At 40.2% G+C, this 27,932-nt stretch overlaps 4 protein-coding genes across 7 annotated transcripts; 2 read left to right on the top strand and 2 right to left on the bottom strand.

Annotated features, from left to right (window-relative positions):
* Window positions 1-1,229: 1,229 nt before the first annotated feature.
* On the bottom strand, window positions 1,230-7,674 carry LOC148416053 (kelch-like protein 40a). Of its 2 annotated transcripts, XM_088428547.1 has the most exons (6): window positions 7,301-7,674; window positions 7,055-7,216; window positions 6,724-6,877; window positions 6,514-6,592; window positions 4,855-5,082; window positions 1,230-4,527 (listed from the first exon to the last, which is right to left on the bottom strand). In XM_088428547.1, the coding sequence occupies exons 3-6, from the start codon at window positions 6,875-6,877 to the stop codon at window positions 3,024-3,026; spliced, it is 1,965 nt and encodes a 654-aa protein (XP_088284673.1). In that variant the 5' UTR covers window positions 7,055-7,216; window positions 7,301-7,674; the 3' UTR covers window positions 1,230-3,023. The 2 variants fall into 2 exon arrangements, with proteins under 2 accessions (XP_088284673.1, XP_088284672.1); XM_088428546.1 differs by having other exon boundaries at window positions 7,055-7,674.
* A 283-nt stretch (window positions 7,675-7,957) lies between these two features.
* Window positions 7,958-14,039, top strand: sars2 (seryl-tRNA synthetase 2, mitochondrial). Of its 2 annotated transcripts, none has more exons than XM_088427060.1 (16): window positions 7,958-8,221; window positions 8,302-8,397; window positions 9,450-9,479; window positions 9,566-9,706; window positions 9,802-9,856; window positions 9,934-10,000; window positions 10,141-10,246; window positions 10,334-10,381; window positions 10,590-10,725; window positions 11,081-11,126; window positions 11,210-11,297; window positions 11,698-11,810; window positions 11,890-11,983; window positions 12,120-12,212; window positions 12,297-12,362; window positions 12,630-14,039. In XM_088427060.1, exons 1-16 carry the CDS (start codon window positions 7,961-7,963, stop codon window positions 12,768-12,770), a joined length of 1,581 nt encoding a protein of 526 aa, XP_088283186.1. In that variant the 5' UTR covers window positions 7,958-7,960; the 3' UTR covers window positions 12,771-14,039. The 2 variants fall into 2 exon arrangements, with proteins under 2 accessions (XP_088283186.1, XP_088283185.1); XM_088427059.1 differs by having other exon boundaries at window positions 7,960-8,221; window positions 10,617-10,725.
* A 124-nt stretch (window positions 14,040-14,163) lies between these two features.
* Window positions 14,164-23,059, top strand: LOC148416051 (uncharacterized). Its single transcript, XM_088427061.1, has 6 exons — window positions 14,164-14,361; window positions 17,540-17,580; window positions 17,705-17,774; window positions 18,207-18,272; window positions 19,839-20,683; window positions 21,537-23,059. Exons 1-6 carry the CDS (start codon window positions 14,250-14,252, stop codon window positions 21,603-21,605), a joined length of 1,203 nt encoding a protein of 400 aa, XP_088283187.1. The 5' UTR covers window positions 14,164-14,249; the 3' UTR covers window positions 21,606-23,059.
* On the bottom strand, window positions 20,373-27,770 carry LOC148416050 (inositol-tetrakisphosphate 1-kinase-like). Of its 2 annotated transcripts, XM_088427062.1 has the most exons (10): window positions 27,628-27,753; window positions 27,359-27,383; window positions 26,703-26,825; window positions 25,241-25,358; window positions 25,047-25,148; window positions 24,137-24,177; window positions 23,877-24,042; window positions 23,706-23,773; window positions 23,321-23,483; window positions 20,373-23,253 (listed from the first exon to the last, which is right to left on the bottom strand). In XM_088427062.1, the coding sequence occupies exons 1-10, from the start codon at window positions 27,708-27,710 to the stop codon at window positions 23,111-23,113; spliced, it is 1,032 nt and encodes a 343-aa protein (XP_088283188.1). In that variant the 5' UTR covers window positions 27,711-27,753; the 3' UTR covers window positions 20,373-23,110. The 2 variants fall into 2 exon arrangements, with proteins under 2 accessions (XP_088283188.1, XP_088283189.1); XM_088427063.1 differs by lacking the exon at window positions 27,359-27,383 and having other exon boundaries at window positions 27,632-27,770.
* Between the last annotated feature and the right edge of the window lie 162 nt (window positions 27,771-27,932).

Raw genomic sequence — 27,932 nt, 5'->3', positions numbered from 1 at the left:
CGTGTTGACATAACTTAAGAATTACATATTAAGTACTGTATTCTGTTTTAGTATTGCTTCTCTAGAAGTCCACTCGTTTTTATCCATCGCTCACACGGCGGATTTTATGCCACCTGCTGGCGGCTAAAAAAAAAAAAAAAAAAAAAAAAACGTCCCAGTTGCTAAGTATGCCTATGAAAAGTGGTCATTAACTGAGCGCTGAGCAAGTACACGGCACAGATGTCAAAACTCCAGTCCTCGAAGGCCGGTGTCCTACTTGTTTTCAACGTTTCTCTTTCCAACACCATCCATTCATTTTCAACCGTTTTATCTGGAGTTGGGTCGTGGGGTAGCAGGGGAGCCCAGACTTTCCTCAGCCATCTTGTCCAGTCTCTCCGGGAGGATGTCCAGGCCAGCGAGAGACATTATCTTTCCAGTGTATTCTGTGTCATCCCCGGGACCTCCTCCCGGTGGTACATGCCTGGAAAACCTAACCAGAGAGGCGTCCGGGAGGCATTCTAACCAGATGCCCGAACCACATCAACTGGCTCTTCTCAACGAAGAGGAGCTGCGGCTGCTCACTGAGCCCCTCCCGGACGACCGAGCTTCTCACCTTATATCGAAGGGAGAGCCCGGACACACTGCAGAGGAAACTCGGCTGCTTGTATCCGAGATCTAGTTCTTTGAGTCACGACCCGCAGCTTGTGATCAAAGGTGAGGGCAGGAACGTAAAATTGGTTAGCTCATCAGCAAACACTACAGAAGCATCAAAGTGATCCGAAACGTTTGAATCAGGTGTGTTTGAGAGAAAAACAAACTGAATACCGTTCAACTGTAGACCGTGGAACAAGAAAGTGGAGTTCAAGTGTCATGGAGAACAAAATAACATTTTAAGCAGAGCAGCTTTTTCTTTTGTAGTCCACAAACAAAACATTGTATGACACCATGGTACTTTTAATACCATGAATATTGTGACATCTTCAAGAATCAAGTTTTGTACAATTCATCTATCTGGTGGGCTTGATATAACTGGTGACGAACCAATTTCGGGCCGTGGGCCGGAAATTGCGGAGCACTGCCAGGTTTAATCAGATTTAAATGTTTTATCCGATCTGATCCGGACCAATCTCCTTGCCAGTGTTTAGAAGTGAAACGCCCCACCTTGTGGCAGAACTAGATATTACGCCTACGTCTTTCATTTAATTGAAGCACGTGATGCTGACAATTCAGGTACTTGCGCGATCCAAATGACTTTTTTTTTGGTGTCAAAATCATTTATTATCCATTTTGACCAATCTTAATACATTGTTCTTTCTAACGGAGTATTCTGGTCCTGTTTTCTCTTTACCTAAAGCTTAAGTGTTTTATTCAGCAAATGAAACTAGCTAAAACTTGTACAAAATTATACCTTGGCCACTAAGGTATAATTTTTGTGCTTCACTGAAATTCATATTTAGAATTGGTCTGTGTTATCTTATTTTGATCAACTGTAGACATCTTAAAAAATTCTAAATAGTGATGCTGGAAATATTCGAACAAGTTGTAAACCTTTTTATTTACATTCATTCACAAGTATAATGCATGTATTTTTTAAAAGATGTCACAAACTGCAATTCCGAAATAAATCAGAACATCTGGCTAATGTTTAACCCCTATTAATACCTATTATTTTAAGTCTTAAACTGATGGCACAACAAGGGCCGACACTTCGAACAATAAATGACATACAACCTTTCATGGAGTTTGCTAGGATTTTGGATTCTCTTCGGGTGTTAATTTTCCATGTGATGTGGAGGCTGTTCAGTTTTCCTAAAATGCTTATAATTATAGAAGACAACTCCAATAATTTTTCTTGCCACAAAGCTGTTAAATGTGCAACTAATAATATCTATGCTAGATATTTAAAACAATAAAGCCTCAAAAGTGTGAGCAAAATAAAGTACATTCAGGCACAATTAACATTTTAAGTTCTGCCATCTTTTCTGCGATCTATGCTGTACTTGCGTGAGACTGTGACCAAGTTGACGCTTTGGAATTTCAAAATTACGTACTTTTCCACTCCCAAATGCTCAGACCTTTTTTTTTTTTTGCTTTTTGTTTTCGTGACATGGGGCCGTGGACTGTAGATTGCCTATCAATCAGATAATGTTTTCCTATGTTTGCTCTCACACAAACTGTTTGAAAAGTAGATGAACAAAACAAGATCTGCATTAGGGGTGTCCAATCTAAAATCTTCGTATTTCACACTTACTGTATTTGTATTTGTAATAGGTTTTAGTCATTAGTAGTTATTAGATATGAAATGGTAACAAAATTAAATGTAAAAAAAATGTACTGTATTTATGTTTTAAATGCACTGAAAATTAAATGTTCAATTAGCCCATTTTAAGGGGGATCTACTGAATATGTGTGGATTCTCAAGCCCAGGTTTCACATTTATATAAGGCATATTGGGTAGTAATAACTGACATCACTGAAGGCCCAGACTTGAAATGGATGGCCTGCCTCTCTTAGAATGTCAATAAATCAAAATAAACATGCCATTTTACACTGTATATATGTATGTAATATACATTTTGAGGTCTTTACATTCATGGTCCATGTTTACATAGTATCCTACCTTATTTTGTATTTACAGTATCTGCTGTATATTGTGCTGGCTTAAACAATGAGTTGAATGTTTTTTTTTTAATGTGCTCTTTAATATATTTAAAAAAATAAATAAAGACAAAGTTCTATTTATCGTGTTTCTTTTGTTTTCAATCCGTAACTCAATCCGAATCCCGATGTTTTTAATATTACTTATATAATATTACAGGACACCCTTAATCTGGATCAAGTTTTGGAAAACCAATTTCTTTTCTAGAAAACTATTGCAGAATTGGCATATTACAGAAACATGAGTATTTTTATATTTTATTTTGCAATTTCCATTCTTTTTCATACCTGAAAAATGATCAAATTTATTTCCATACTTTTCCTTACGAGAGTAGGAACCCTGATTTCTAGATGATGTGGCTTCAGTGCCGCTCGTTTTTGAGAAGCTACTCATGCGCAACGCAGTTTTCTTTGGCTCGTCTCAATCTGGACAGGATGTGTTTCTTAGGGAACTTCAGAGTGGTGCATCCGAACGGACTGGTCCCTCCCGTGTCTCCGGGCAGTTTCTCACGTCTCTGCACCCAGCTGCGCCAGCCTGGTTTCCAACAGTACACGCTGTCATAGAACCTAGAGCCGTTTTCTCCGCCCAAAACATAAATCCTCCGTTTCCACCTGGCCACGCCCCCAGCCGCAATCCTTCGCGGGAGGCCCGGGAAGACCACAGGGTTTGGTGCTCTGTCACCGCCCCTGACTGTGCCTGCGCGCTGATCCGCAGAGCCCGATACTCCACCTCCGGTCACCTCTCGGTCTACACCGAACGCCCTGCCTTCCTGGAAAAACAGGACACGCCCGGTGGCGTCCATTGGCTCTAGAGTGGTGTATTTTCCATCTAGAAACTTGGTGGTATCCTTGATGTATCCCCCAATAGCACAGACTCCTCCTCGCACTGCGACACCTCCAGCCAGGCAGGTGGCGCCAGAGTCCAGAGCCACTCGAGTCCAGCAGTCTGTCAAAATGTGATAAATAAGTACGCCTGAGTGGACCACGGCCCTGTTCTGATCAAGAGTGCTTCCGCCTAAAAGGTAGAGTCGTCCTCGCAGAGCCGCGCAGGCAAAGGCACGCAGAGGGAGGGGCAACCGAGGCCCCGGTGCCCACTTAAGTGTAGCCAGCTCCAGGGTCTCACTGGAGTCGAGCAAGACCGATCGGTTGCTTCCCCCCAAGGCGTAGAGCGACTCGCCGCAGCCCAGCAGGCCAAACATACACCGAGGTAGGCCCATTGAAGGGCGTTCTGTCCAGCGGTCCAGCACAGTGTCGTATTCGTAAACAGCTGAAGACACCATAAAACCCCAGGCTTTCCTCAAAAAGCCACCCGCTACAAACAACCTTTCGCCCACAGCCGTGCAGCCGGGACTCACAAGGGAGCCCAATGCCGCCAGCTTCTCCCACTTACCCGTCCGAGGGTCGAAGCAGTCTACGGTGTAGTCCTCTAAAGCTACTCTCTCATCTTCCCTCGATGCCAGGCCCACGCACACAATTTTTTTCTCAAACATTCCCTCCCTTGGACGTAGGGGACCCCCAAGGCCCTCACCAGCTGCGGCGGGGCCCAACTCCTGGCTCAGTCTGCGACTCTCCTCCTGGGACAGCAGTCCCGGACGCAGGTGGTGAAGCAGCGCCGGCATATGGGTGTAGCGGTCCAGCGGTTGGTGCTCAGCCCAGCGCCTCGCTGCATCGTACACCTCCGCCTCAGAGTCTACTCCCAAACGGTCCGAACTCAGGAGGCTACCTAGGGTGCCGTGATCGAGGAGGAGGAAGTCTTTATGGCGCGACACGCGTGTGAAGTGCTGGGCCACCAGCCGGAGAGAAGCCCGCAGCAACAGCTGGTCGTGGTGAGATCGAGCTAGAGAATACATCCCTAGACAGTTGTCCACCGAGAGGTGCTCAAATAAAAACCTGGAGGAAATACATTCGAGAGAACAAATTCTTTAAAACAATGCTTAACAGTGGTTCAAAAAAAAAAAAGCTTCCATTCTTTTGTTGTCACCAAATCAAATAAAGCTTGGTTTTGATTGAACTTGGGGATTTTGTGTGCAGCAGCGCATGGTCCATTTTGTACATTGCTACAATCTGTAGCAAACAATGTTACAAATTTGAAAAATATCACATTGTATTTCCAATTATAAAGCGTTCGGTGAACGCATACATGAAACTTGAGGGATTTAATACTTCTAATGAAAAATCGCTGTTTTAAATAACATCAAATCACAGAAAGGACTTCACCTGGAGCACAGATCCTGTAGAGGCATGACCTGAAGGCGATTGGCGGCCACAAACAGATCCTCTGCCGTTTCCAGAGACAGTCCTGCCTCTCCAGTATACACAAACTGGATGACCGTCTCCATGACAGATGGCGTCACTTCCTCCATTCGGATCTCAGTGAGGCGCGACTCCACCAGGGGACTGGTGAACATGGCCCTGAAGTACGGGCTTACGGCTGCTAGGAGCACCCTGAACAGGCCAATGAGAAAAGTTGTGTCTACATATGAAAAGGCGTTTTTAAAAAAAAAAAAACATCAATCACCTGGAGCAGCACAAACATAGCATATGAATCATGCATATAAACATTAACTGCTTGTCCTCAAGGGTCAGTATTATAGTGGTGTGTCATCAAGTCTTTCAAGGCTTTTTCTGCAAGACCAAACACAGAAGTAGGACTGAATATCCATCAAGCCATCCGCTTTCTAGAGCCGTTCATCCTCACAAGGGTCGCAGGCTTGCTGGTGCCCATTCCAGCTGTCTTCACATCACCATTATAATGCAAATGTCATTAATTTTTCAGCCATTATCAGAAGCGCAGACCTACCTGTATAATTTACATGAAATGGTAACAAATGAGTCAAAATGCTGGGTCTTCTTTTAGCCAATCAGATTTTAGATATACCTCTGACCGCCTTCTCGAATCCCAACATCTTTTCATCGGTTCAACTACGTATAGATTCTGATTTGTTGAATGCTGTGTCCATAAAAGCTTTAGATACAGTAGTGTCCTTATAATTCACTTCCGAAGTGGCACAATTCCAGAAAAATTGGACTTTATGAGGCCAGGTCAACCAACATTGATGCTGGCTGGTGTATTTCAATCTGGAAACTTTGTTTTAGGCACTTTCAGAGTAGTTACTCTATATATGAGCGGCTACAGACAAACAGGATCTGCATTAGCATCTCTGGTGAGCATGATGTGATTGATTAAGTTTTTAGGATGATACATTTTGACTGTCTCTTCTTTATTGCCACACTGTGGCTTCTTTCAGTGGATAAAAATTGGACATGTATGAAGTTTGATAAATCACCTGTAATACTGTACTGTATGTCATTAAAAAACAAAATGTGAGCATCATAGGAGAGAATTCTTGGGAAGGAAAAAATTGTCAGTGAAAATTGTCAGCAAAATTCTTTTTAATAAGTTTAGTAACACACTGCACAAATGTAGCCATTATTATATTGCATTTTTTGTTCATTATTTTGTGATGTGATGGTTTTATTAAGAGGTGGATTATGTATCTAAATATCCACTGAAGGCCCGGGTCCATAACTCACCAAATGTCACTGCTGTATTATCTGTCAACATGTTGCTTGCACTTTTTATGTTTGACTATTATAACGGTTACAGATCAGCTGCTCAATGGAAAACAACACCGCAACAACGATACAATTGTTAGGTTGTTTGGCTCAAGAGATTCCACTTTTGTTAGCATTAAGGTAGCACATGCAAGTAGTTTTCTATGGTGTTTAGTTCGACTGTAAAATTCACCATACAGTTTTAAATGATAACTTTTAACTGTTGGTGCAACATTATTCAGAATTACGTAATTGCAGTGACATGTGTGTAAAAATATCCAGTGTGACTCGTGGGTGAGCTGTTGAATGTGGCAGGTGTACCTGTGACACAGGAACTTCCTTCCCTCGACAAGCAGGGTCACATCACACAACTGTTGAGCCTCCAGGAGTTGCTTCAGTCCTGAGGATGCGTGAAGAGAAACGGAGGAGCGTAGGAACCACATGAGCAGATGAGATGAGAGTTTGTAAGAGGTGAGTTACACTCGCTTGTCCGCAAGTCATAACCCTTTTTTAATTTTGAGATTGCCTCACCCAAAGTGACATAGTCTCCAAGCGGAGTGGTATTGTCATCAGGGAAGTCCTCCTCCTCCGAGTCACTGTCTGACAGAGGATCTCCTCCTCCTCCATCCCCATCCTGCCAGGGCTGGGGGCGCCATGTGATTGGGCCCCCACGCAGAGCATTCATCTGAAGTGCAGTACACATAGCACAAACATGTATTATTTGATTGTTGTGGCACCCAAAGTTCATGTTAGAAAGTAGTCCAACTTATTAAAAGTATGGGAGCCCGGTGGCTATCAAATAAAAGAACCTCACTATTTAGACTTCACACCACATGGAAATCTATTTTGGCGTCAACAGTACCTTTGCTCTTCCTCTCGTTTCCACTGTGAAGGTCGGCTGTGTCTCACGTGAAGAGAAATGAGTGAGGCAGGGTTATTTGGGCTTGTTTGGATCCCAACACCCGCTTTTCTGTCACAGACAGTACTGCACTGCTCCGGGCTCAGCCGAAAGGGTTCGTCCGGCCTGCAGTGAAGACGCGTCGGTTACACACCGCTTGCTCATCCAGCCACTTGCAAATCACCGATGGACAGGCAAAAATTTGCGCACATAGGAACAAATCTCCTCCAGTTCATGACGCGTCCCTCCGTAACAAGTGATATCCACCGTGGCACTGAGCCCCGTGATTTGCGCCTCAATGATGATGAAGCGCAAAGAGATAGTTTGAGAAATGTAGCCCAAGAAATCCCAACAGAGTTTAGGTCCAGCCGACTGCACTTGTCATGTCAGACCGGATCACCGCAGCGCTTAGTTTCCGCTCAAGTGATTGGTTGACCTTTGGCTCGTGACAATATCTCAGCTTTTTGGCTGGTGACGTTACATCGTTAATACTCCTACTCCGAACATCTAAATATGCTAAAATAATAACTTCGAATGAATATACATGATCTAAGTACATAGCGATTATACAAATACATTGCCTAGGAACAGTTGACGTTCTATCTCTTTCTACTTCCGGAGCCGTGCTGCCTTCTAGTACATCTTTTGTGTGGTTGAAAATAGTGTTATTATCTTTCAATAAGAGCGGGAGTTGGCTACGAATTTCTTTTATATAATTACAACGAATTATTATTTCAGAACCCTTATAATTACCATGTTTGATTTCACTTAGCCTATTTCAATACAATTGTGTCCACACGGTAAACCCTCTATATAATGTGTTACACCAAATCCTACTGTCTAGAATGCACCAGTCGTCACATTTCCAATATGGCGACGTACATGGTCGCGTTTTCCTCAAGCTTTGCAAAGTTTGTAATGACGCCGGCGGCGCGACATTTGTCAGCGCCAAAGGCGTGTTTCGTGCTCCGCTCCTTTTCTCATCGGAGTAGCTTGTATGAGCATGTTTGTGAAGGATATAGCGACAAGCCGCAGCTGGACATGAGAGAAGTGTGCGAGGAGACCGACAAAGTCATCGCAAATGTAGAGAGCAGAAAAGGAGAGCTGTGCGCGGAAGATGTCCAGGAAATTGTAAGTGGTAGTAAAAAAAAAAAAAAAAAAAAAAACATTTTTTGGGCGTTGTCTGCGATTTAGTTTTCTTTTCCTTTCAGGTGTCGGTGTGGCAGCAACTCCAGGCAGTACGAACGGAAATCTCTCAGTTGGAACAGCAGAAGAAGCATATTAGTGAAACGGTCAAAGCGTATGTGGTCAGTAAAGATTTTAGGTCATTCCAGTATTTCACACGTTTATGATCAACAGTTCTCTTGGTCTCCAATAATGTGCTGTGTCGCAGTCAAAAAGTTGTTTGCTTTTGCTGTCGATGCATGTTTGTTTTGAATAAAGTACTCTATGTGGTTTTTGTATACGCAGAATGTGTTCTACTATTAAAATTGATACGCCCATGTTAGAATTCTAATGTATTTTAGTGATATTAAAATTACACAAACATTTAGATTAAGGTCATTTCAAGGCCAACAATATTAAGTATCAATTAAAAGATAAAAATCGACAGTACGCAAACGCAACCATGGGTGTCAAAGTCTACCATGACCTCAAAAAGAAAACAGCTCATTAAATATAATATAATGTAATATAATATAAATGTAATTGAATACTTTTATTGTCATCGTTTTGCTGGTATACAACGAAATTGGGTTTGCTGTTCTGATTAGTGCGTATTAAATAATTATGAACAATAAATACAAAAAATCCTAAAGAATATAAATCACGGTTTTACAGAATGCAGTTGTGAATTGCAAGTGTTCTCTTGTATTGTTGTTCAGAGGGTTAAAAGCTCCAGAGAAAAAGCTGTTTCTTAGTTTTATTTTTTTTAAAGCCCTGTAGCAGTGACCAGACTGCAACAGTTTGAAAGCTTGATGAGTTGTGTTGAGTTTGATTCATGTTTTTTTCATTATTGGTTTTTATTGGTTCGGTGCCTTCCTGCCAAAATATGGGGGGATTGCTTACTTAGTCCACAAGGTAGCTGAGAAAGAATGAAAAACTCAATGAGTTGCAGCCAAGTAGTTAAGTCAGATACATTTTGTCATTTTGCTAAGAATTATTTCCAATCACAATCACAGAATTCTCATTACTCAGTTAAAAGTCTCTACATACCCACCCCTCACTTGGCTATAATATTATTACCGCATTCTTGTATATTCATGGGCGCATTTGTGTCTGTGCGTGTGTGTGTGTGCGCGTGTGTCAGTATGTGGGAATAAAAGTCAGAATCATGAATTTGACAACAATCTGTTCTTAGGGAGAATATAAAAAGCAAGCCCTCGCCAATGTAAGTCAAATCAATAATTCTCTCTAATTATTATAAATTATTATCATTTTGCCTTTTCGCTTAATATGCATGTATTCATCACACAGCTTCCAGAGTACAACCAGGCACTGCTGAAAGGTCGAGAGGTCCGTCAACGACTCAACCATCTCTATTCGAGTGAGACACAGCTGGATCGGGAACATTATAGCCGAGCACTCCGCCTGCCCAACAGCACACACCCTGATGTTGTGAGAAATCAGTGAATATCAGATGTGCGCGAGGTTTGTTTTATCCTTTATGTATAACATGATATTGTTTACATTTCTGACCTTTTCTTTATCAGCCTATTGGAGACGAGAGCCAAGCGAAAGTAGTGGAACTGGTTGGCCTGAAACCTGGTGAGTGTTGTGAGTTACTTTGTATATTAAGTACACTCTTCAAATATATTTATATTATTTTTATTTTTCAATTGAAGAATTTGACTTTAAGCCCAGAGGCCATGTTGAACTGGGGGAGCGGTTGGGTGGCCTCATCAGGCAGAGGTGATGCTGACTTCTGTGTCGTCCATTGAGCATATTTTTTGGTTGGCTTGTAGCAGCAATTACATTTATATTTTGAACCTTTTAAATTCTTGGCCAGCCTTTGTACATTTACCAGAGTGCATATCTTTGTTCTACTTCAGGCATCTTGCTCATGTCTCAGGTCACAGATCTTACTATCTGAGAGGAGCCGGGGCCAGACTTCAGACTGCGCTCCAAAACCTTGCCCTCGATACACTGCAACGACGTGTAAGCTGCTGCAATATTAGATGTTGGTAAAACAAATATGTTGGTTACAAATCTGTGTATTATTTGTATCTTATTTTTCATCGACAGGGCTTCATTCCAATGGTTGTACCTGACATGCTGAAGGCTGCGGTGTTTGTAAGTAGCATACTGTATTCTACTGTTTTTTAGCTGTTTTTTGGGAGTGCGTGACATATCATAAAAAAGTGAGGAAAATGGTAGACAAATTGTATCGTAGGAGCAGGAAAGCCGTAATAGAATGATACCCGAATTAAAGTCGATCAGAGCACATATCTTCTTAAGTTAATCACTGATTGGCAATTTCAAACTAACTTCTGTTAAAAAGGTGCCTGATTCGTTGACTTGTCTACAGGAGGGATGTGGCATGCAGCCCAACGCCCATCGCTCTCAGGTCTACTCGCTGGATCCGGCTCGTTTCCCAGACCTAAACCTAGCTGGGACTGGGGAAGTCGGAGTGGCAGGTAGGGCTGCGCAATTAATCAAAGTTTAATCATGATTTCTTGATGCTTTATAGCTATGGCCTATAGTTACTGCACGTTTGACTTAATGGCTGTGAATTAGTTAATAATAGACCATGATCATTCTGATTGCGACTTAATGGCAGTGAATGACTTAATAATAGACTATGAATATTCTGATTGCCGTTGCAAATCACGCCATATAAAATGAAAATATGTTTAATTGATAGAGACGTTTAGGTTGTATGTTTTTTACCAACTTTTATTTTGAAGACTAGACTTTCCATGTTGCCTTAGAATGCCCATTTGGCACAACTACTTTTGCACAAGCTCAGTGTTTGATACCCTTCCCTCCCAGGTTATTTCATGGATCATGCAGTTCACGTTAAGGATATGCCCGTTAGGTATGAAGTACTTCCATACGATGCGTTAAACGTGTTGTCTGAAATAAACCGTAGCTGACTTGCTCTGCCGCCTCTCGCTGTAGGACAGTGTGCAGCAGTACTTGTTACAGGGCGGAAACAGACACAGGGAGAGAGACCTGGGGTCTCTATAGAGTTCATCACTTCAATAAGGTTAGTATAGACTCAATTGGCTACTATGTTAATAACCTGTACATTCAAATAACTAGATTCAACGACATAGGCGTAGAAACAATTCACAACATTACAGAAGTATGGCTAAGTTCACTTTTGATCAGCGCTGTTGGTTTTAAATGCTTAGAGATATGCATTCCCATAAAGCTCAGTCAATCGAACATTTTTTTGTGGCCTTGATAGACGCTGGATTGCTCTACTCATTCGAAGTTAAATGCATCCAATTTTATTTCTTTCTCACGCTTATACTGCTGATTCACTCTAGGGTTGCACTGATGCAGTATATAGAATTACTCTCAGTTAATCCTGTATTTAATCTGGTATTTCATTTGTAAAAACAAACTGAAGTATAGCACAAAATTTCCATTTGTTTGACTAGGTAGAGATGTTTGGAGTGACGGCAAATGAGACAGGGGAGGAGAGTGAACAGCTTCTAGAGGAGTTTGTCTCCTTGCAAAAGGAGATTTTTTCTGCACTTGAGCTGCACTACAGGTCAGAAAAAAACACAATATCATCAAAAACAGATTTTTATTTATTTATTTTTTATTTTGAGTGTGGGTTTTTTTCATAGAGTATTGGACATGCCAACACAGGAATTGGGTCCTCCAGCATATAGAAAGTATGACATTGAAGCTTGGATGCCTGGGAGGAACAGTTATGGCGAGGTCAGCAACATTATATTGTTACCACGTACCAGTATGATAATATTGCTGTTTTACTTTCCTTCTTTACTGAAAATGAGCCAAAATACAATGCCCTAAATCCCCATATTGTGACAGATGTATTTCTTCTGTCTTTCAGATTTCAAGTGCATCTAACTGTACTGACTACCAGAGCAGACGCCTCAACATTCTGTATGAGAGAGATGATGGCAGCCTGCACTACGCCCACACAGTAAGACTGCAGTGGAGACTCTCTGGTGTTTTTCCTGCCTTTTCAGCACACGGCAAACCTGCTCGCTGTGTTATTTGTTTTTAGGTGAATGCTACGGCATGCGCCATTCCCCGGACAATCATTGCCATCCTTGAGACTCACCAAACCAAAGTAAGCTTCCACCATTTAAAAAAAAAAAAAAAAAAAAAAAAAAAGCTTCTTTTTAAGGATACTGATTGAAAATCTATGTGGAAGGTTTGTTCAAGTTTTTCTTAACATACTCCTTAATCTTATGAAGACATCAAAAGATGATACACTCAATAAGGAACACTTTTATCAATGAAAGCTTTTTGTTAGCGAGCAGTTGAAGCTCCATTTGTATATGAGAGTGGAAATAGTTAAATATCTCATTTTCTATTTTTCTTTCTGTACCTGTAGGAAGGATCAGTGCTTGTCCCCAAAGCCTTGCAACCATATTTGGGTCTTGAAATAATTGAGAAGCCGAAGAGCACTCCTCTGAAATACATTGGTCCCAACCAGCCCAGCAGGCCGCCCAGGCCTTCTCCCACAGTTACGTGACGTCCGTATTGAGAATGATGTGTGTAGCTCACTGACGCACATTAAGGTTCACCATAGTCATTGTTTTTTCTGGAACCTATGTCTTTTTCATTTTTACAGCATTCCATTAACTCAGTTGGAGCATATTGTTCCGCTTTGCTCTTTGTCGCACCTTTCTGCAGTTTGTACAGTCCGACTCTTTCCTTGGGTGGATTTTGAGTCACTGTCAATGGATCGCTAGACAAAATAGTCCAGCGATCTACAGTAGTGTGTACATGTTTATCATTTGACACAGCAGTAAGACTTACGGTACTTTCCAGGACAGTTTTCAGCATTGTGATAATGCTTGGCAAATGTTTATATTGTCTTCAGATTTTTAGGGGTCAAACATGGAATTAAGAGTTTTTGTCAGAAAAATACTTTTTAATAGTCTAATATAATGACATCTATAAGTGATGGATAATGTGCAACACTGGAAACAGGGAGAGAGGGTTCACATTTATCATGATTAATGTGTTGCATTTATTGTATACAGTGATGGGCTGTGTGCATTTGGTTCCTGGGCTATAAGTGGATTCTTAACTGACTTAATCTATGTTTTCACTACCACTTTTATCAGGTTAGTTGAGGAAATTGTTTACGTAAAACCATAAAATATTTAATTGTATCATACTCACCAGAAATTTGGATTTTTAATTAGAGCTATATGCAGCAGGCTTTTATATTTAATTGTTAAATTGGCTGTAACAAATTTTTCTCTCATCAGCATGACAGAAAAGTGCTGCCATCATCCTCCATCCTGGCTTACCCTTTGAGAATGATATTGAAATATGATTGGTTAAAACATGTTTTTCTTTCCTTACTTTGGCCAGCCAGCAGAGGATTCTGGAGGCCCTGGTCAGGCTAAATTGGCATGGGAGCACATAGTTTCTAAAATTCGATTGGAGGGCCAAATAAAACAATAAACTGCTGCCAAAAGAACCGTTGGGAATTGGTCAGAAAAGATTTGGGTGCAATGCAAGCAAAGAACTGCTGACTACGTCTTGGGTTGAATACGGTGTTGTCAACAAAATACAGCACAAGCGGAATGGGCGGTTGCCATTGTCTGCCTGTAGGGGGCACTAGAGCTCAACTGCATGTAACCTGCAGCGTAAATACTGTACAGTACAGTACCGCATGTGCATCAAAGCAATAAACAAACAAAAAAATAGAGGAAATGCTGTCCAGTTGTGATGTTTGTATGCAAGTATGAATGTTTGATATAAGAATTATAATGGTGAAGATTCAGATAGTAGTATATTAGATCTTGAGGTGACGTTATAAGCCTTGTTCCATTTGATTTATTTGCAAAGTGCAGGTGACAATTTAAGCTTTAGGATTTGCGCTAGGCTGCGTCACTTGACCTGACACAAACGCGCGCGGCGCGCGTGCACGCCACCGTGCAGGGCTCAGTTCGCTCCACATCGAGGTGTTACGTGTGTGTTGTGTGTGTTGTGTGTGATGACTGGCATCCACGTTCAACGTGGATGTAACCCCTCTCCTGGAAGGAACATCATTTTGGATCCTATGGGAGTTCTAACAGCCGCAATTTGTCTGTTGGCAGCCGTGGGAGGTTAGTATTTCGCTGTTCTTGCCTTATATCTTGCTCGTGAAATAATGCTGTAAATGTCTGAATAGATGCTCCATTTTTGTCATTGTTCTAAGCAACGAGCGTCACTATTCGAACGAACATGCTCAATAAAATTACCATCATGTGATTTGTTTATACGCCCGTCTTTTTGCCGCTCCAACATCTCGCTCAAATGCGCAGTTTATTAAGCAGGTGAGGACAAGGACGCCACGTGCGCCTGATCATATTCGTCCGTGTGCACATCCGTGGTGTGACATGTAGGCTATACTAGAAGCCCTCGAAGCTTCATCCAATATCTTTGAAATCCAACGTATAATGTCCGTGTTGTGACGGTTCGAGTTCGAATCGGACCCTCAGCGAAACACCCCTAGACACGCCCCATAATGTCGCTACCATCTCGAACACACACACACACACACACACCCCGAAGAAAAACACAATCGTTGACCTTACTTGGCATCACTATCAAATATTTTAACGGAAAGGAATACCGTACTGCTGGAACTAAGAAAACTGATTTAAAAACACAATTGGATCACATCTTACAAATAAGAAAAAAAAAAACAATGCAAAAGCCAGTTAAAAGTCATCGTTAAGTGAAAATGTCCTCTAAATTTTAGCAAACCACAGAGAGGTTTGTTGCCAAATTTGAATAGTTCAACAAATCTGCAAGTATTTAAAATGAGGTTTCAAAATGATGAAAAATCAAGCGAATGTAGCTCCCAAGCACTGTGGGTGTGTCTATCCAACGTGTGAAACCACACCCCTTTCATCTGCCAACTGTCAATCAAATAATAAATTCTATGGACCCGAAAAATGGCCGCTTCTCAAATCAGTAACTTTCTTACCCCGCACATCTGTTTGTGCTGTGAAAATATGTGTGAAACGTTTACAAAGGCTGGATTATATCCCATCAGATTTTTGTGGAGCTTTTGCGTGCCTCTAAAGAGGTCATGCCCCATTTCCTCCTAAGCCACAAATTAATTACAGGAAGAATGAATTGGGATAGCAACTTCTGGATAAATTGTGTGTGAATGCTGAATTAATATATGAAATGTGGTATGATTTTGATTGATTTTGAAAGGTATGCAATTATGTGGATTTTTTTCTGGAATGATAGAAACAAATATGGAATGATAAGTGACTAATGTGGAATCATATTGTAAAATAAGAAATGATAATGAATGACCAGCTGTAGAGCCATCTTTAAATAGAACTCTTCTATGATCAGATGAAAATGGGAAAAAAATGTTGTCCCCTGTGCCTCTATTTACCTGCTATTACCAGGTAGTTTTCTTGTTCTTGTTGTTGTTCTTATCTGTGTCAATGAGAAGAATGACTTTGAGGTTCAATGCCCGCAGGACAGACGGCCTCACCAAATTCTTGCCCTGTCCACTGTCTTATTGTCCGGGGTTTTGGCTCTTAACTGAACCCATTCAGAATTCAAGATAAATACTAATCCAAAAATTTTGAGGAGCCATGTAGCTACAGCCATACTGTCACTTTTCACATTAAGTATTTTAATAATTGAAGCAGCTCATTCTCGTTGAACTCTGCACATTTTTATGAATATTACATAACCAAAATGAACTAACAGCAATAAAAGCACTTTAACTCATCGATTTTAACAATTACCACCAAAATTATACCTACACTAACTAGTTCATGTAATGTATACAGCATACCAGCGTAGTGATTAGCTAGTCATTTGCCTCATGCTAATCCCAATTAGCATCCTCTTCTACGCACTTATCATAACAAAATATGATATGACATATCAAAAGAAGGTTAACACTTGTAGAACTCTGATTGGTTTTAAACTATTTCTTTACGTACTTCTTAGCAGGCAGAGGACTTTCTCACTGTAGCACCACATGCAAGCGAAGAACTAATTACAGTATATACCGATTTGAGTTAGTTACTCTTTGTTTTTGTATGATTTTTGACATTGTAATGCTGCAGTGCTCACCATGAGATTGTGTCGTCTGAACACTCAAAACAAGTCAAATGACAACAGTGTGCCACTAACGTCATCACAAAGTTCTACTCGTAGCTGGCCCATTACTGTTATGCAGCACGAGCATGCCATAGTTTTCTGACTAGTGAGCAGAAATTTCATTAGTATTCACAGAAAAACTAGACTATATTCGTACTAGTGAGCATTAGTTTTTCTACAACTAGTGCAATGAAGGTTCTTATTAGTGAAAGCAATGAGAATAGTTGTAGTGCATGGCCCTTTAGATGGTTATCTACACTATGGAATAATTGCTCATTCCATAGCAGGACTAATCTTGCTGATGTAAGAACAAGCTGAGAAGGCTGGTACCAGCGGCCCTTCTGACAACTGTTAGGAGATTTATGCTATTGTTGCAGTGGGTCACGAGCTAGCAATAATTCATTTGATTGACCAGCAACCAGGACACAATGTTCTCTGTCTCTTGCCCAAATTGGAAAGGCTTTATGATTAAAATGCAAAATTAATATGCTTCACATAGTACTCTCCGTGTTATAATTTATTTAGTGTGCATGCGTCAACCTTCCTGTTTTTTTTCTCCCAAACACCTAGTTCCCCATTCAAACAGCCTAGTGGGCCTGACTGGCATACGCAAGTTTTTGTCTTTATTTTCCTAGAATTAATCCTGTCTTCAAGTACAACTAACTGTAAATCAGTCAATACCAATATTTACAGCACAGTTGGCAACATCAAACTGATTTTTTATTTACATATTGGTGACTATCTTTGCAAACAAGTTTTCCTTTTTTAATCTGTGAATATAGGGGAAAACACATAATGTCTATTGTCCAACCTTCTGCAATTTGGAGTGACAATTATCTGGCAGGGTAGTGTTGCACGTCTTGGGTTACCTTTAATGATATAATGGTAGTAAGAGATTTGAGCCAGATTTAGCCCCGGATGGAAACTACCTGCAGGCTTGTGCCCCTGGGAATAGTGTGTGTGTGTGTTGCGTGTGTGTCAATGTGAGCATGAGAGAGATGTAAGCCTCTTTGCTGTGTCACTTCACCAAGGGAACAGTGCTTAGGTGAAAACAAGTACACCCTCTCTGGCACAGCATCAAACGCTGCTCATTTTTGTTTGCCATTGTGGTAGAAATGAGAAATACCAGTATGTTGCTTCTCATTCTTATTTTTTGTGTTCCAGTGGGATGTCGGCCAGTTATCTCACCCCTCAATGATGCAAAGGTCAGGAATGAATCTACCATTGCATTCTTTTTTTTGTGTCTATGATATAACTGAATATTCAAAATTTTCACTGACAATTCTTTGTGTGTGTTTTTTTTGTTTGTTTTGTTTTTTTTTCCTCAAGGTTGAATGTATAATTCAAGAAACGCTGAATGGAGATGGGTCGCAACATGCGTGCGGCCCTCAGCTAGCAGGTGCTATCTGTCATATGTATTTTATCGCCTATGTTCAACATAATGTTCTACAAAACAGTTAAATAGTATAGCAATTTCATCCTGCTAAATTATCATTTTATTATTTTCATTAAATGTATGCAACTTGATTTTGCTGGTGAGCAACATTTGACATATTTAACACCCACAAAAGTGTAGAACATTAAAACAATACAATACAAACAAGATCCTTTAAGTGCTATCAAGTTTGGTGACAAATAAGGACGTTAGTTTTATACTTTGTACAGCTTGTTAACAATAAGTGTCATCCAAGTAAAACAACCATTCCTATCCTGTTTGAATTTGAGGGTGCGCTGACTTAAACTGCTGGTGACAACTTAGTTTGCTATGATGCCCTTGTTTGTCTATGATTTGATTGTGTGGAGTACATGTGGGGTGTCTAACTTTCTGCAGCGGAACTTGATGAAGTGCAAAGACACCAGAGCCTGCTCGGGGAACTGCAGAGGCTGGCTGATGATGGTACGCGATCATTCACTCATTGCTAGAGTTTACCCATTCTCAAAAAGATAAACAGTTGACAGGGAACCCCCAATTATGATGGGAAGTAAATACGGGACCCATCTACGATATCGAGACTATATAAAAGGAAACATGTTTAATCATTTTACCCCTCCTATTCTTCTAAACATTTGAATGTTTTAAAACACATTTAAGTACAAAACATTTTTTTTTTTACAATAATATGTTGAATGCATTAATGACTCATCTGGACATGATAGTCTGATTAATATTTTGTTTGCAGAAAATGAATTAAGGAGAAAAATAAACTTTTTAAAAATCAATTTCAAGGGGCGGCCAATTTGCCTCTCGCTGTCGACTATCTTTGCTGGTTGCATTTGCATTGAACGCTTTGAGATTCGAACTGGGACAATTCACGCGGCATAAATCTGTCGTCCCACCTTTCTTGAATGCAGCATCATCTTGCTAACATTGTGTGACCAGAAACCAGCCTTTAGACACTGTGATGTCATTATCATTCTACAGTAAATAGCAAAATGGCAGTCCACTGAGATGAATAAAAGTAGGTGTACTTCTTTACTCAGTTAATATTTCACAAACACAATACTAAGTCATTCACTTATAGTCACTCCAGTTAACAGATTTTTGACTTATATAGTTGCCAGTGGCACTGAATGAGTTAACTTATCCGCTACCAGTTAATTACAATTGATCTATGACAGCTTCATTTGTCAGTGGCAGAGAATTAGATAATCAGAATATTTAGACTTCAGTGGGGGTTCATAAAACACATTATAAAGGAAGTGACAACCTTTTAAAGTAGGAGTGCCCAAGTCCGGTCCTCGAGAGCCTCTATACACCCTGTTTTCCATGTAACCCTCATCCGGTACACCTGATTTAAGTAACCGTGACTTGAATCAGGTGTACCAGATGAAGGTCACATGAAAAACAGGCTGGATAGGGGCGCTCGAGAACTGGACTTGGCAACTCATGTTTTAAAGTTTTCCTAAGCACTCGTTCCTACTCTAATATTACTTTGAGGCAATGAAAAGAAGACTCACTTGCACAGCTCTCAATTAAAGGGTGAAGCATGTTTGCTTCAAACTGTTTATTGGTCTTCCCCTGTTGAGGTTTTCTTTAAAATTGTCCTATGAAACAACAGACTGTTTAACATTGTATAAATACCAAAATGCTAAACTAAATCATTTAATATTTGACACATACGAAGGTCCACAAGCCTATTTATAACATTTGATGTGAAACACCATTGATGGTTTAAAGATAATTAACATTGCCGCCACAGTAATTATTCATTTTCAAAGGACCTCAGCTATCACACAGAACTGCATTATGTAAACAGAAGCAAAACAATTGCTAACAGGCATATATGTACCTATCTTAATCAAAACAAAGTGTGTAATGCTAAATTCAGCCAGGTCTGGATACATTACAATTCAAGACAAACAATTTCTGAATAAATAATTAATTAAGCAAGAGTTACATGTAATAATATTCCCACAGCTAATGTGTGCTAAATGAACGGTATGTTGTTGTTACCCATTACAGAGAGGGAGCGGTATGAGTACAATCTAGCTGATGGAAAGGGTGATTTGGAACCGAAAGATGAAGCCAGCGATGTGGACAAAACTGTGGAAGATGACTTGAGGAAGAGGGAGATGGATGAGCCAAAAATTGATGCTAGAGGTATCCATGATGAAGAGGAAAGAGCTAAGGAGCTTGAGGAGCTGCTTGCCGAAGAGATCAGCAAGAAGGGAAAGGAGGAGCAAAATGATGAGGAGCTCAAAGAGCTCCTTAGAGAGTTGAAGAAAAAGCGTTACGAGATGAAAGAAAGAGAGAGTCCAAAAAGCAGTCAAACTGGTCAAGAGGACGACGACACCAAACAAAAGCTGGCCAGAGACAAAGATGTTCAGCAGCAGAGTGTTGCTGATCAGAAGAAGGATGAGTTAGAGCTGAGTGTGGAGAGGGAGAAGGTGGAGAAGGAGTTGAAGGAGCTGACGAGCAAGAATAAGCCAGAGGAGGAGAAGGCGAGGAAGGAGAAGCAGGAGGAGCTGGACGAGCTGGTCAAGAAGATGCAACGAGTGCGGGACGAGAAAAGAGACGATGGCGTGGACCAGAACCAACTTGAGAATGAGAGCAAAAAAGAAGGTGACAATAGCGGAGGTGAGAACCAAGCGAGGAATAAAGAGGGAGCAGTGGAGATTAAGGAGCCGCAGCAGAAAAGGGTGATGGAGAAAGCCAGCGATGAGGCCACTCGCCAATTTGAGAGGGAGCGCTTGAAGGACCAGGACGAGGATAGCGATCCACACGGGGAGGATGAGGAAGATGACGATGACTATGTCAGAGAGGATGAAGACGATGACGAAGGAGGCTTGGAAGACGATGAGGGCGAGGTTTGTCGAGGAAATAATTTGTTTGCTTAATCTTAAAATGTGTTTAACCCAGTGCTTCTTAGTTATTTTTTGGAAAAAGCCACCCTAGGAAGGAGACAACATTTCACCCCCCACCCCACTTCCCACCACTGTCACTAGAATAACATCCATCCATCCACCCATCCGTCCATCCGTCCATCCATCCATCCATTCATCCATCCATCCATCCATCCATCCATCCATCCATCCATCCATCCATCCATCCATCCATCCATTTTTCTTAGCTGCCGTCTATGGGCAGCAGGCGGGGGATATCCTGAACTGATCGCCGGCCAATTGCAGGGCACACAAGGACGAACAGTCATTCATGCACCCAATCACACCTAAGGACAATTTAGAGTGTCCGATACACCTGTCATGCCTATTTTGGAGTGTGGGGAGGAGCCAGGAGAGACATAAATAACATCATTATCTAAAATAATTGTGTATAAGTTTACCTAAAATTGTATTTTTCTTAACAGTAAAAAAACAACAACAACAACAAAAAAACAGTATAAATAAGATTTCAACATATGTTAACTTTTCACAGAGTTACAGGTTACTGGTTAGTGGGAAAAAATAACTTGAAATAAAAAATATGTCTGTCATTTAAATTAGAAACATTTTTGACCAACTAAACTGTTTGATGCTGAAAAAAAAAATCAATGAATAATAATACATGTAATTGATCTGGAACATTAACACAGGAGTACCAATATCTGTAGTACAAAGGTGCATGTACAAGGGCCTAATATTGTCATCGTGCCTCTCGCAAGCAACCTTTTGTTGTTGCCTGATTAAAATACTTGCTGTTTATTCTCATTTCCATCCGCAGGAGCTGCTGGAGATCGAAGCCCAGTTACGTGAAGTTGCTGCAGAGCTGAGAGAACTGCGGAGAGGATAGACGCGCACATACACAGTAGCCCTTTTTTTTTAAATTAATTTTTTATTGCGTTCTTGTTCACATTCACTTCCCCTCATTTCTTATATTAACAGCCTCGGTGTCCCTTTTTTGGATGCAAAACGATTTATTTTTTTTTAAACTGGGAACTGTTCCTACCGATCAATGCTAATTTTAGCTTTGGAGCTTCATGCGCCTCTCTTGAATCCATGCTTAGCGTGCCACCATAAACTGTAAATTTTTGGTTGACGGGTGGAATCATTTGCCAACTGCCAAAACTGCAAGCATTCAGCACTTTAATTTAAATGCCATTGATACCAAGAAACTTCACTCTGCATTTTGAGTGCCGTGTCTTCAAAACAAGCACGTACACAGTGCTTTTTTTCTCAGATGTTACTACTGATTCTACATAAGCAATTTATACGTATCGATATCCGTTTTGTGCAATAATCGATAGCTATATTTAAAGTGTTCTGACTGTTATGTATAACTGATATTTATACCCAAGGGTAAGTCATTTATTCTTTCAAGAAATGAAGATTGTTTCATTAGGCTCGTGTACTGTTAAAATCAGACTGTTTTTGACTAACAAGGGTGACACACAAAACAGACATGGATCGTGTATGTAATTTACGTTGCGTCAGGTGTTGAGTTGCACACGATTTGTGTAGTTGCACACGGTTTGTGTAGATAGGAATTGATGTACTTAGAGCTTACAAGGTCTCAACGTGTCACTTGAGGTTCAGACAGCTTTGCACTCTTAACAAGCCAAGGACGAGGCGGGAACGAGGAAGACACTAAAGCCATTTCCTTGTCTTTTGGTAATATTAACGCTGAAAATAACCGTAGGTGGTGTTCCATCGCATTTGCAGTGGTTGCTGTCTTGTTTTGTGCTTGTGTAAATATCATTGCGCCAAGGTCATACAAAGAAAATGGCAAAAGCGCCCCCAAGAGGACACTGCGTCAAATTGCACAAGGCACAAATTTAACAGGGTTATCAACTCAGTTAACTGCAATAATATGATGTACACTGCGGCAGACATGAATGCAATAATAAATCTTAAGTAAGCCAATATAGCAGGTATTTTAATACGTTATTAGAGTGCACATATAGTACTCATTTATTAAAAATACTCTTTTTTTTCTAAACAGCCAAGAATTACAATCTTATGTGAACACACAAACATTGATAATATTATTACGATCCATTCGAAGTCGATTGTTCGTTTAACAATGAAAGGACTGTTACTATACTTAAGAGTTGCTTTTGTACATACGTATAATATGTATCAACCAGCAAGGCAGAGGACGATAACACCTTGGGGAGGGTGATATTGAAGACATTTCAAAACCATTTAAAAATGGCAAAAATGTTTGTAATATTACTAGCCAATAGAATTTTGTGCCTGCTGTATCTTCTATTCTACTCATCAATCAATAAAAGTGTTTGAAACGCATTTGCTGTCAATTGTTTATGTTGTCACAGCACATAAAATATATCTCATGAGTCAATTCAGAGGTTTTGACATAGTGGAAGATGCTCCTTTGTGTTTGGGCGTCTCGGGAGAGCCAGCAGAAGCAGCTTGTTTATCCAATACTGACTCAATATGGCTGAGCAGAGAGGAGAAAAACTGAGGCACACCCTCATAACCTGACAAAAGACAAAAACAGTTCGGGCTATCTGGTTGTGTCTTGTGTGTAGATGTGAAGGTGTTCACCTGGAAAGATGTTAATGTCAATGACGGTAAGGGTGTATGTGTGGATATTGATGATGACATCAACGCCAAAAAGGGCCATGCCTAGCTGGATACGCAACTCTCTGACCAGGGCGGCAACAGCTTCCGTGCTGGGTGGAGGCAGGCAGGGCATTTGCTCATCCATCTTGGGGAAGCAAAAGTGCACACATTTTCAAGTGGATTTGAGGTAGCTGCTTATTATTATTACTATTACCGGTATTTATTTATATATTTTAATAATTACTATTTGTGATTCTAATACTGGTGCAAGTGTCTCTTTAGCAATGGTGCCTCTGTAAAGTTGGTTTCAAAAACTGCATGATCTTTTGAAATCTTGACATTTCATTCAAAAATATACAATACTCACAGCGGTGAGATCTGAGCTCGACTCTGGTTTGGAGACTTGTTGACTGTTAAAGAAGATGGTCTTTCTGTCTGCAGGCAGAGAGAAAGCACAGAGAACAAAGGACATAAGCAAAACGATGAGTTTACTGAGGCTGTGTGGATATACATGTAATAAGAGTATTTTCTGACTGACCACATGGCCCCGTGGGGAAGTTCTTGAGTGAGGGTCTTTCCACGCAGAAGTGTCTCTCTCCGACAACAAACACCTTATGCAGGACGGCTCCATGGTTGACAAAACTCTGAAGCACACATGGCGGGTGGATGTCTGCTAGACTTGCCGCACTAAAGATCAACGACATCTACGAACCAAGCACATAGACAGAGAAGAATTACTGAAAAAAAAGGTTGAGGGTCTACAAAATAAGAATGTTCGTCTAACATTACTGCATTTACCTCATGGGAGAGAGAACCGTGTGCAACTCTAGTTTTGCAAACTGTCAAACAGAGAAAAAAAGATTTGGATGGTGTTACATTGAAACACAAAGGAAAGCTGCAACTCTTGCCCAAACTTATTGTGTGTTTGATTGGAGAGATTCTGTTCCAAAATTTATGTCTAAAAACTTCCTATAAACTTGTTATACCATATTATTTATTTTCCTTTGTATGTCTTTTATCTGCCTTATATAGTTTTGGCAGTTCTCAGTTGGTTGACAATTCTCAATCATCAGTTTCTGCAGTAACAATTGTTTTTCTTCTCATTTGAGACCCAAGAAATTCAGCCTGAAAACAAATGGACAACCATGCACGTTGTTGGCTAGCGAGCCTTTTTAAAGCTTTTGGTCAATGTAACATAGAAGAAAATGCTGTGGCCGGTCAAATGCTCTGCTACCATCAGAATCAGACAGAAATATACAAACAAACACACAAAAACAATAAAGAACATAAACAATTATTGAAAAATAACTGCAAAAAGAAGCAAAAACACAAAAACAAAATGGAAGCCAATTTACAACAAAACAAACATAAAACAAACATACACTCTGAGATTAAAACAGCTGCAAGCAAAAAATGCAAATGCATCTAAAGAAAGACAAAATATGCTGCAATATATATATAGAGAGAGATAAAATGAGGATGTGTGGCTTCTCTTTCAACTTTTCGAATGTCTTTATCTCAATTCTCATGACACCAGTAACTTTGTTTTCATCATTATCTTTTTTTGTTGCATTTGCTCAGTGCGTTTGCGTTTTTATGTTTGCAGTTGTTTTTTGTTTGTCTGCCTGATTTCTGTGTTTGTAGAGTCCTGCATTTGCCCCCCGTCGACCACCGTAAAAAAGGAATTCAAAAGGTTTAGAGAACTGACTGAGAGGGAAGCTCAGGTTCTGAGTCATCACTTTCTGCTGAATGGAAGGCATGTCACTTTCACTGTGGATCTCAAGGTATGGAGGACTGCAAATGTGCCAGTCTGTCAAACAAAGCGGAAAAGTACCAAAGTCTTGACATCACTAACATGGTATTTCTAGTAATACTGCTGTATGATTATTACTAGCACGAGACCTCGGAGCGAATTGTGCAGCTTGCTCATGATTCGGTAAGAGGCAAAGCGGTCGAGAATTTGGGTCATGGCAGGCAGGGGATCCAGAAGAACTGTCCTGCTGTGAGCTGACACATAGTTCTGGAACAGAACACAGCGGCACATTTTACATTCATGCCCAGTAGGCTAAATGCAAAAGCTCAATTACTAGTAATCAATACTGTACTGTAAATGTCATACAAAGTGTTAACCGTATGCAGTAAATGAAGCTGTAGTACAAATGGTCACCAAATTTCAAATAGCATTAAAAACAAGCAAAAATGCCTAGGGTCTCAAACTCCTATGAGTTTGGTTACCTAATAAGAAAAGAGGTGCAAGGGATCTTATGGCTCAAACCGTTTTTTTTTTTTGTTTTTTTTTTTTAGATGACACTGCAATAGCTTCTTAAAAAAAGAATGTACAATAAATTAAAATGTAAATCTTAAGAGCTGTCAAATTTTAGCAGTGCTTGGATTTATTTTTGGGGAACTTGGATTTACTTAAGTGGTACTTCAGCATCCTTGTAACAAAGCAAAACATGCCTATGCGTTCTGCCTTGGTCAAATGGCATTGGAGCTTTTGGCCGCTTTAAGTTTGGGATTTGGCAAAAAAATTTGACTAATGAAAATTTACACTTTGGAAACTTGATGAAGTGCATCCACAAAATCTAAAACAGAGATCCTTCATTGTTCTTCGTCGTTATCTCCTTCTTCTTTGTCTTCTGCTTCTTCTTATCACAAGAACAGTATTTGTGACACGTTTTGACAAAACCAGGCTTATATCGGGGATATTAGTTTTCAGTTATTGACGAAAATACGAATTTTCAGTGGACGGTCAATTTTTTTATTTCTTCAAAAACCTCCTTAAGGTGTCGACTTTTATGTCAGAGCAGCCGAAAGTGTCATTTGAGTAGTCACATATTCTGAAATGCAATTAAAAAATATATATATTTAAATATTGTAATTACTGCCATTTTATCAATTTCAGCTACCACCCTGTATCACGCTTCATTTTTAAAGGGATTTAAGTTTAGAGTTAGAATACAACAATCGATCAATTTTCATTTTCACCGACATAAGCCTGGTTTTGTGAAAAGTATCATATTTATTCATCTATATTTTGCATATCATTTGTAATTCTGCAGGGCACAATTTTAATTCAAATTTAATTTAATTTTATACTCAAATTATGTACTATAAAGACATACTTAACATTTATTTCATTGTCAGTCAAGACAGTCCTTAATAACGTGGCCGTTAAATAAAAGGTAATACACTATATTGCACGTCACATGTTTTTTTTTTTCACACTTAAAACATATTTGACATCTGTGCAAGAGGTGTAGTAATAGGTGTGTGTCGTTTTCGTCTGTCTCCATGCGTCTGGAATGAATGAAAAGAAGAAAGACAACAAGGATATGCTGTGAAATGATTCTTTACGCTCCACCTGGAAGTTGAGTAGAAGCTGTTTTGATTGGCTGTCATGCTCCGCCTCTACAATGACATCAGACAGCTTGTGAACTATGACATCGAAGGGTCCTTGGGGCCCAAGTGGCTGAGTAAGATCAATCTGAAGATGGAAAATAAAACATTTGATTGCCTGTTGTTCATCTGGAATATGCCTTTTTCCCAATTTATCTAAGAGAGCCTCGCCATAGAACGTTAGCATTATTGGACCGATATATACATACAAAATAGACATTAGTTAAATAACTTGAGAGCACAACAAATACTTATAATGCTTCCTACAGACTATCAGTTTGACACCAGAGTTAAAGGTCCTCTTTCAGGACACCTACTCAAGGAAATGCACAGTAAGCTGGAGGTGGCTGCAGGTGGCTATGACATTGATTACTAAAGTTGCAGACATCTGTATTTGACACTTGTAGCCATGCGTCCACACTGAAATCAACTATTTCATCTTAAAACAATGTAAGCTGGTGTGCATGTGCTTAGGAAATCACTCATAGACAAATCTAAACACAAACAGAGAACCTAGGTTGGAAAAAAAAGCAAACAATATGCAAGCCCTACATTCAAGAATCTTCAAGGGGAGAAATCATGCTCCCCATCTTGCTGTTTACATTAGACAAAAGCAATTACCTCCACCACCTCCAGTCCATGGTCCCTGGATAAACAAGATGAATTGATTTATATTCTATTCAAGAATGTATCTTTATTCTTATATATGATAAACACACAAAAACAATCCTCAAAATAGAACCATTTTAATCATTTTAATAATTATAATCTCCACATTCTATGGGCCCTGCCCTGAACTGAACAACTTTGTGACCCTATTTTGCATCTAAATACATTTCAGTACTCCAATCTAATTATGATATTAAATGATGAAAAGTCATGTGACTTACGCACAGAGCTCTGCAAAGGCATCCAGATTCATCCTTCTACGTTTCTTATCACTGAGGCAGAAGCCTACTCTGCGGCGCGACATTTGGCTTACTTTTCTAGTGACCCGCTGACAGCGGAGACAGACATGAAGGATGGAATGCCACACTCTTGTCTGTCACCCCCACCCCACCGGCTCCAACACAACCCCGCTCACTGCATCTCAAAAGTAGAGTTCCTCAGCAAACACCTTGAAACAATTCATCAGACAGATTAGCAATCTTGGAAGGAGTGTTTTTTAGGTCATTGTACATCTGAGGACTTGGGT

This window comes from Hippichthys cyanospilos, chromosome 11, assembly GCF_059441005.1.
Source record: "Hippichthys cyanospilos isolate Australia breed blue-spotted pipefish chromosome 11, RoL_Hcya_1.0, whole genome shotgun sequence".
Lineage (NCBI taxonomy): Eukaryota > Metazoa > Chordata > Actinopteri > Syngnathiformes > Syngnathidae > Hippichthys > Hippichthys cyanospilos.
This window is presented reverse-complemented; position numbering and strand designations above follow the sequence as displayed.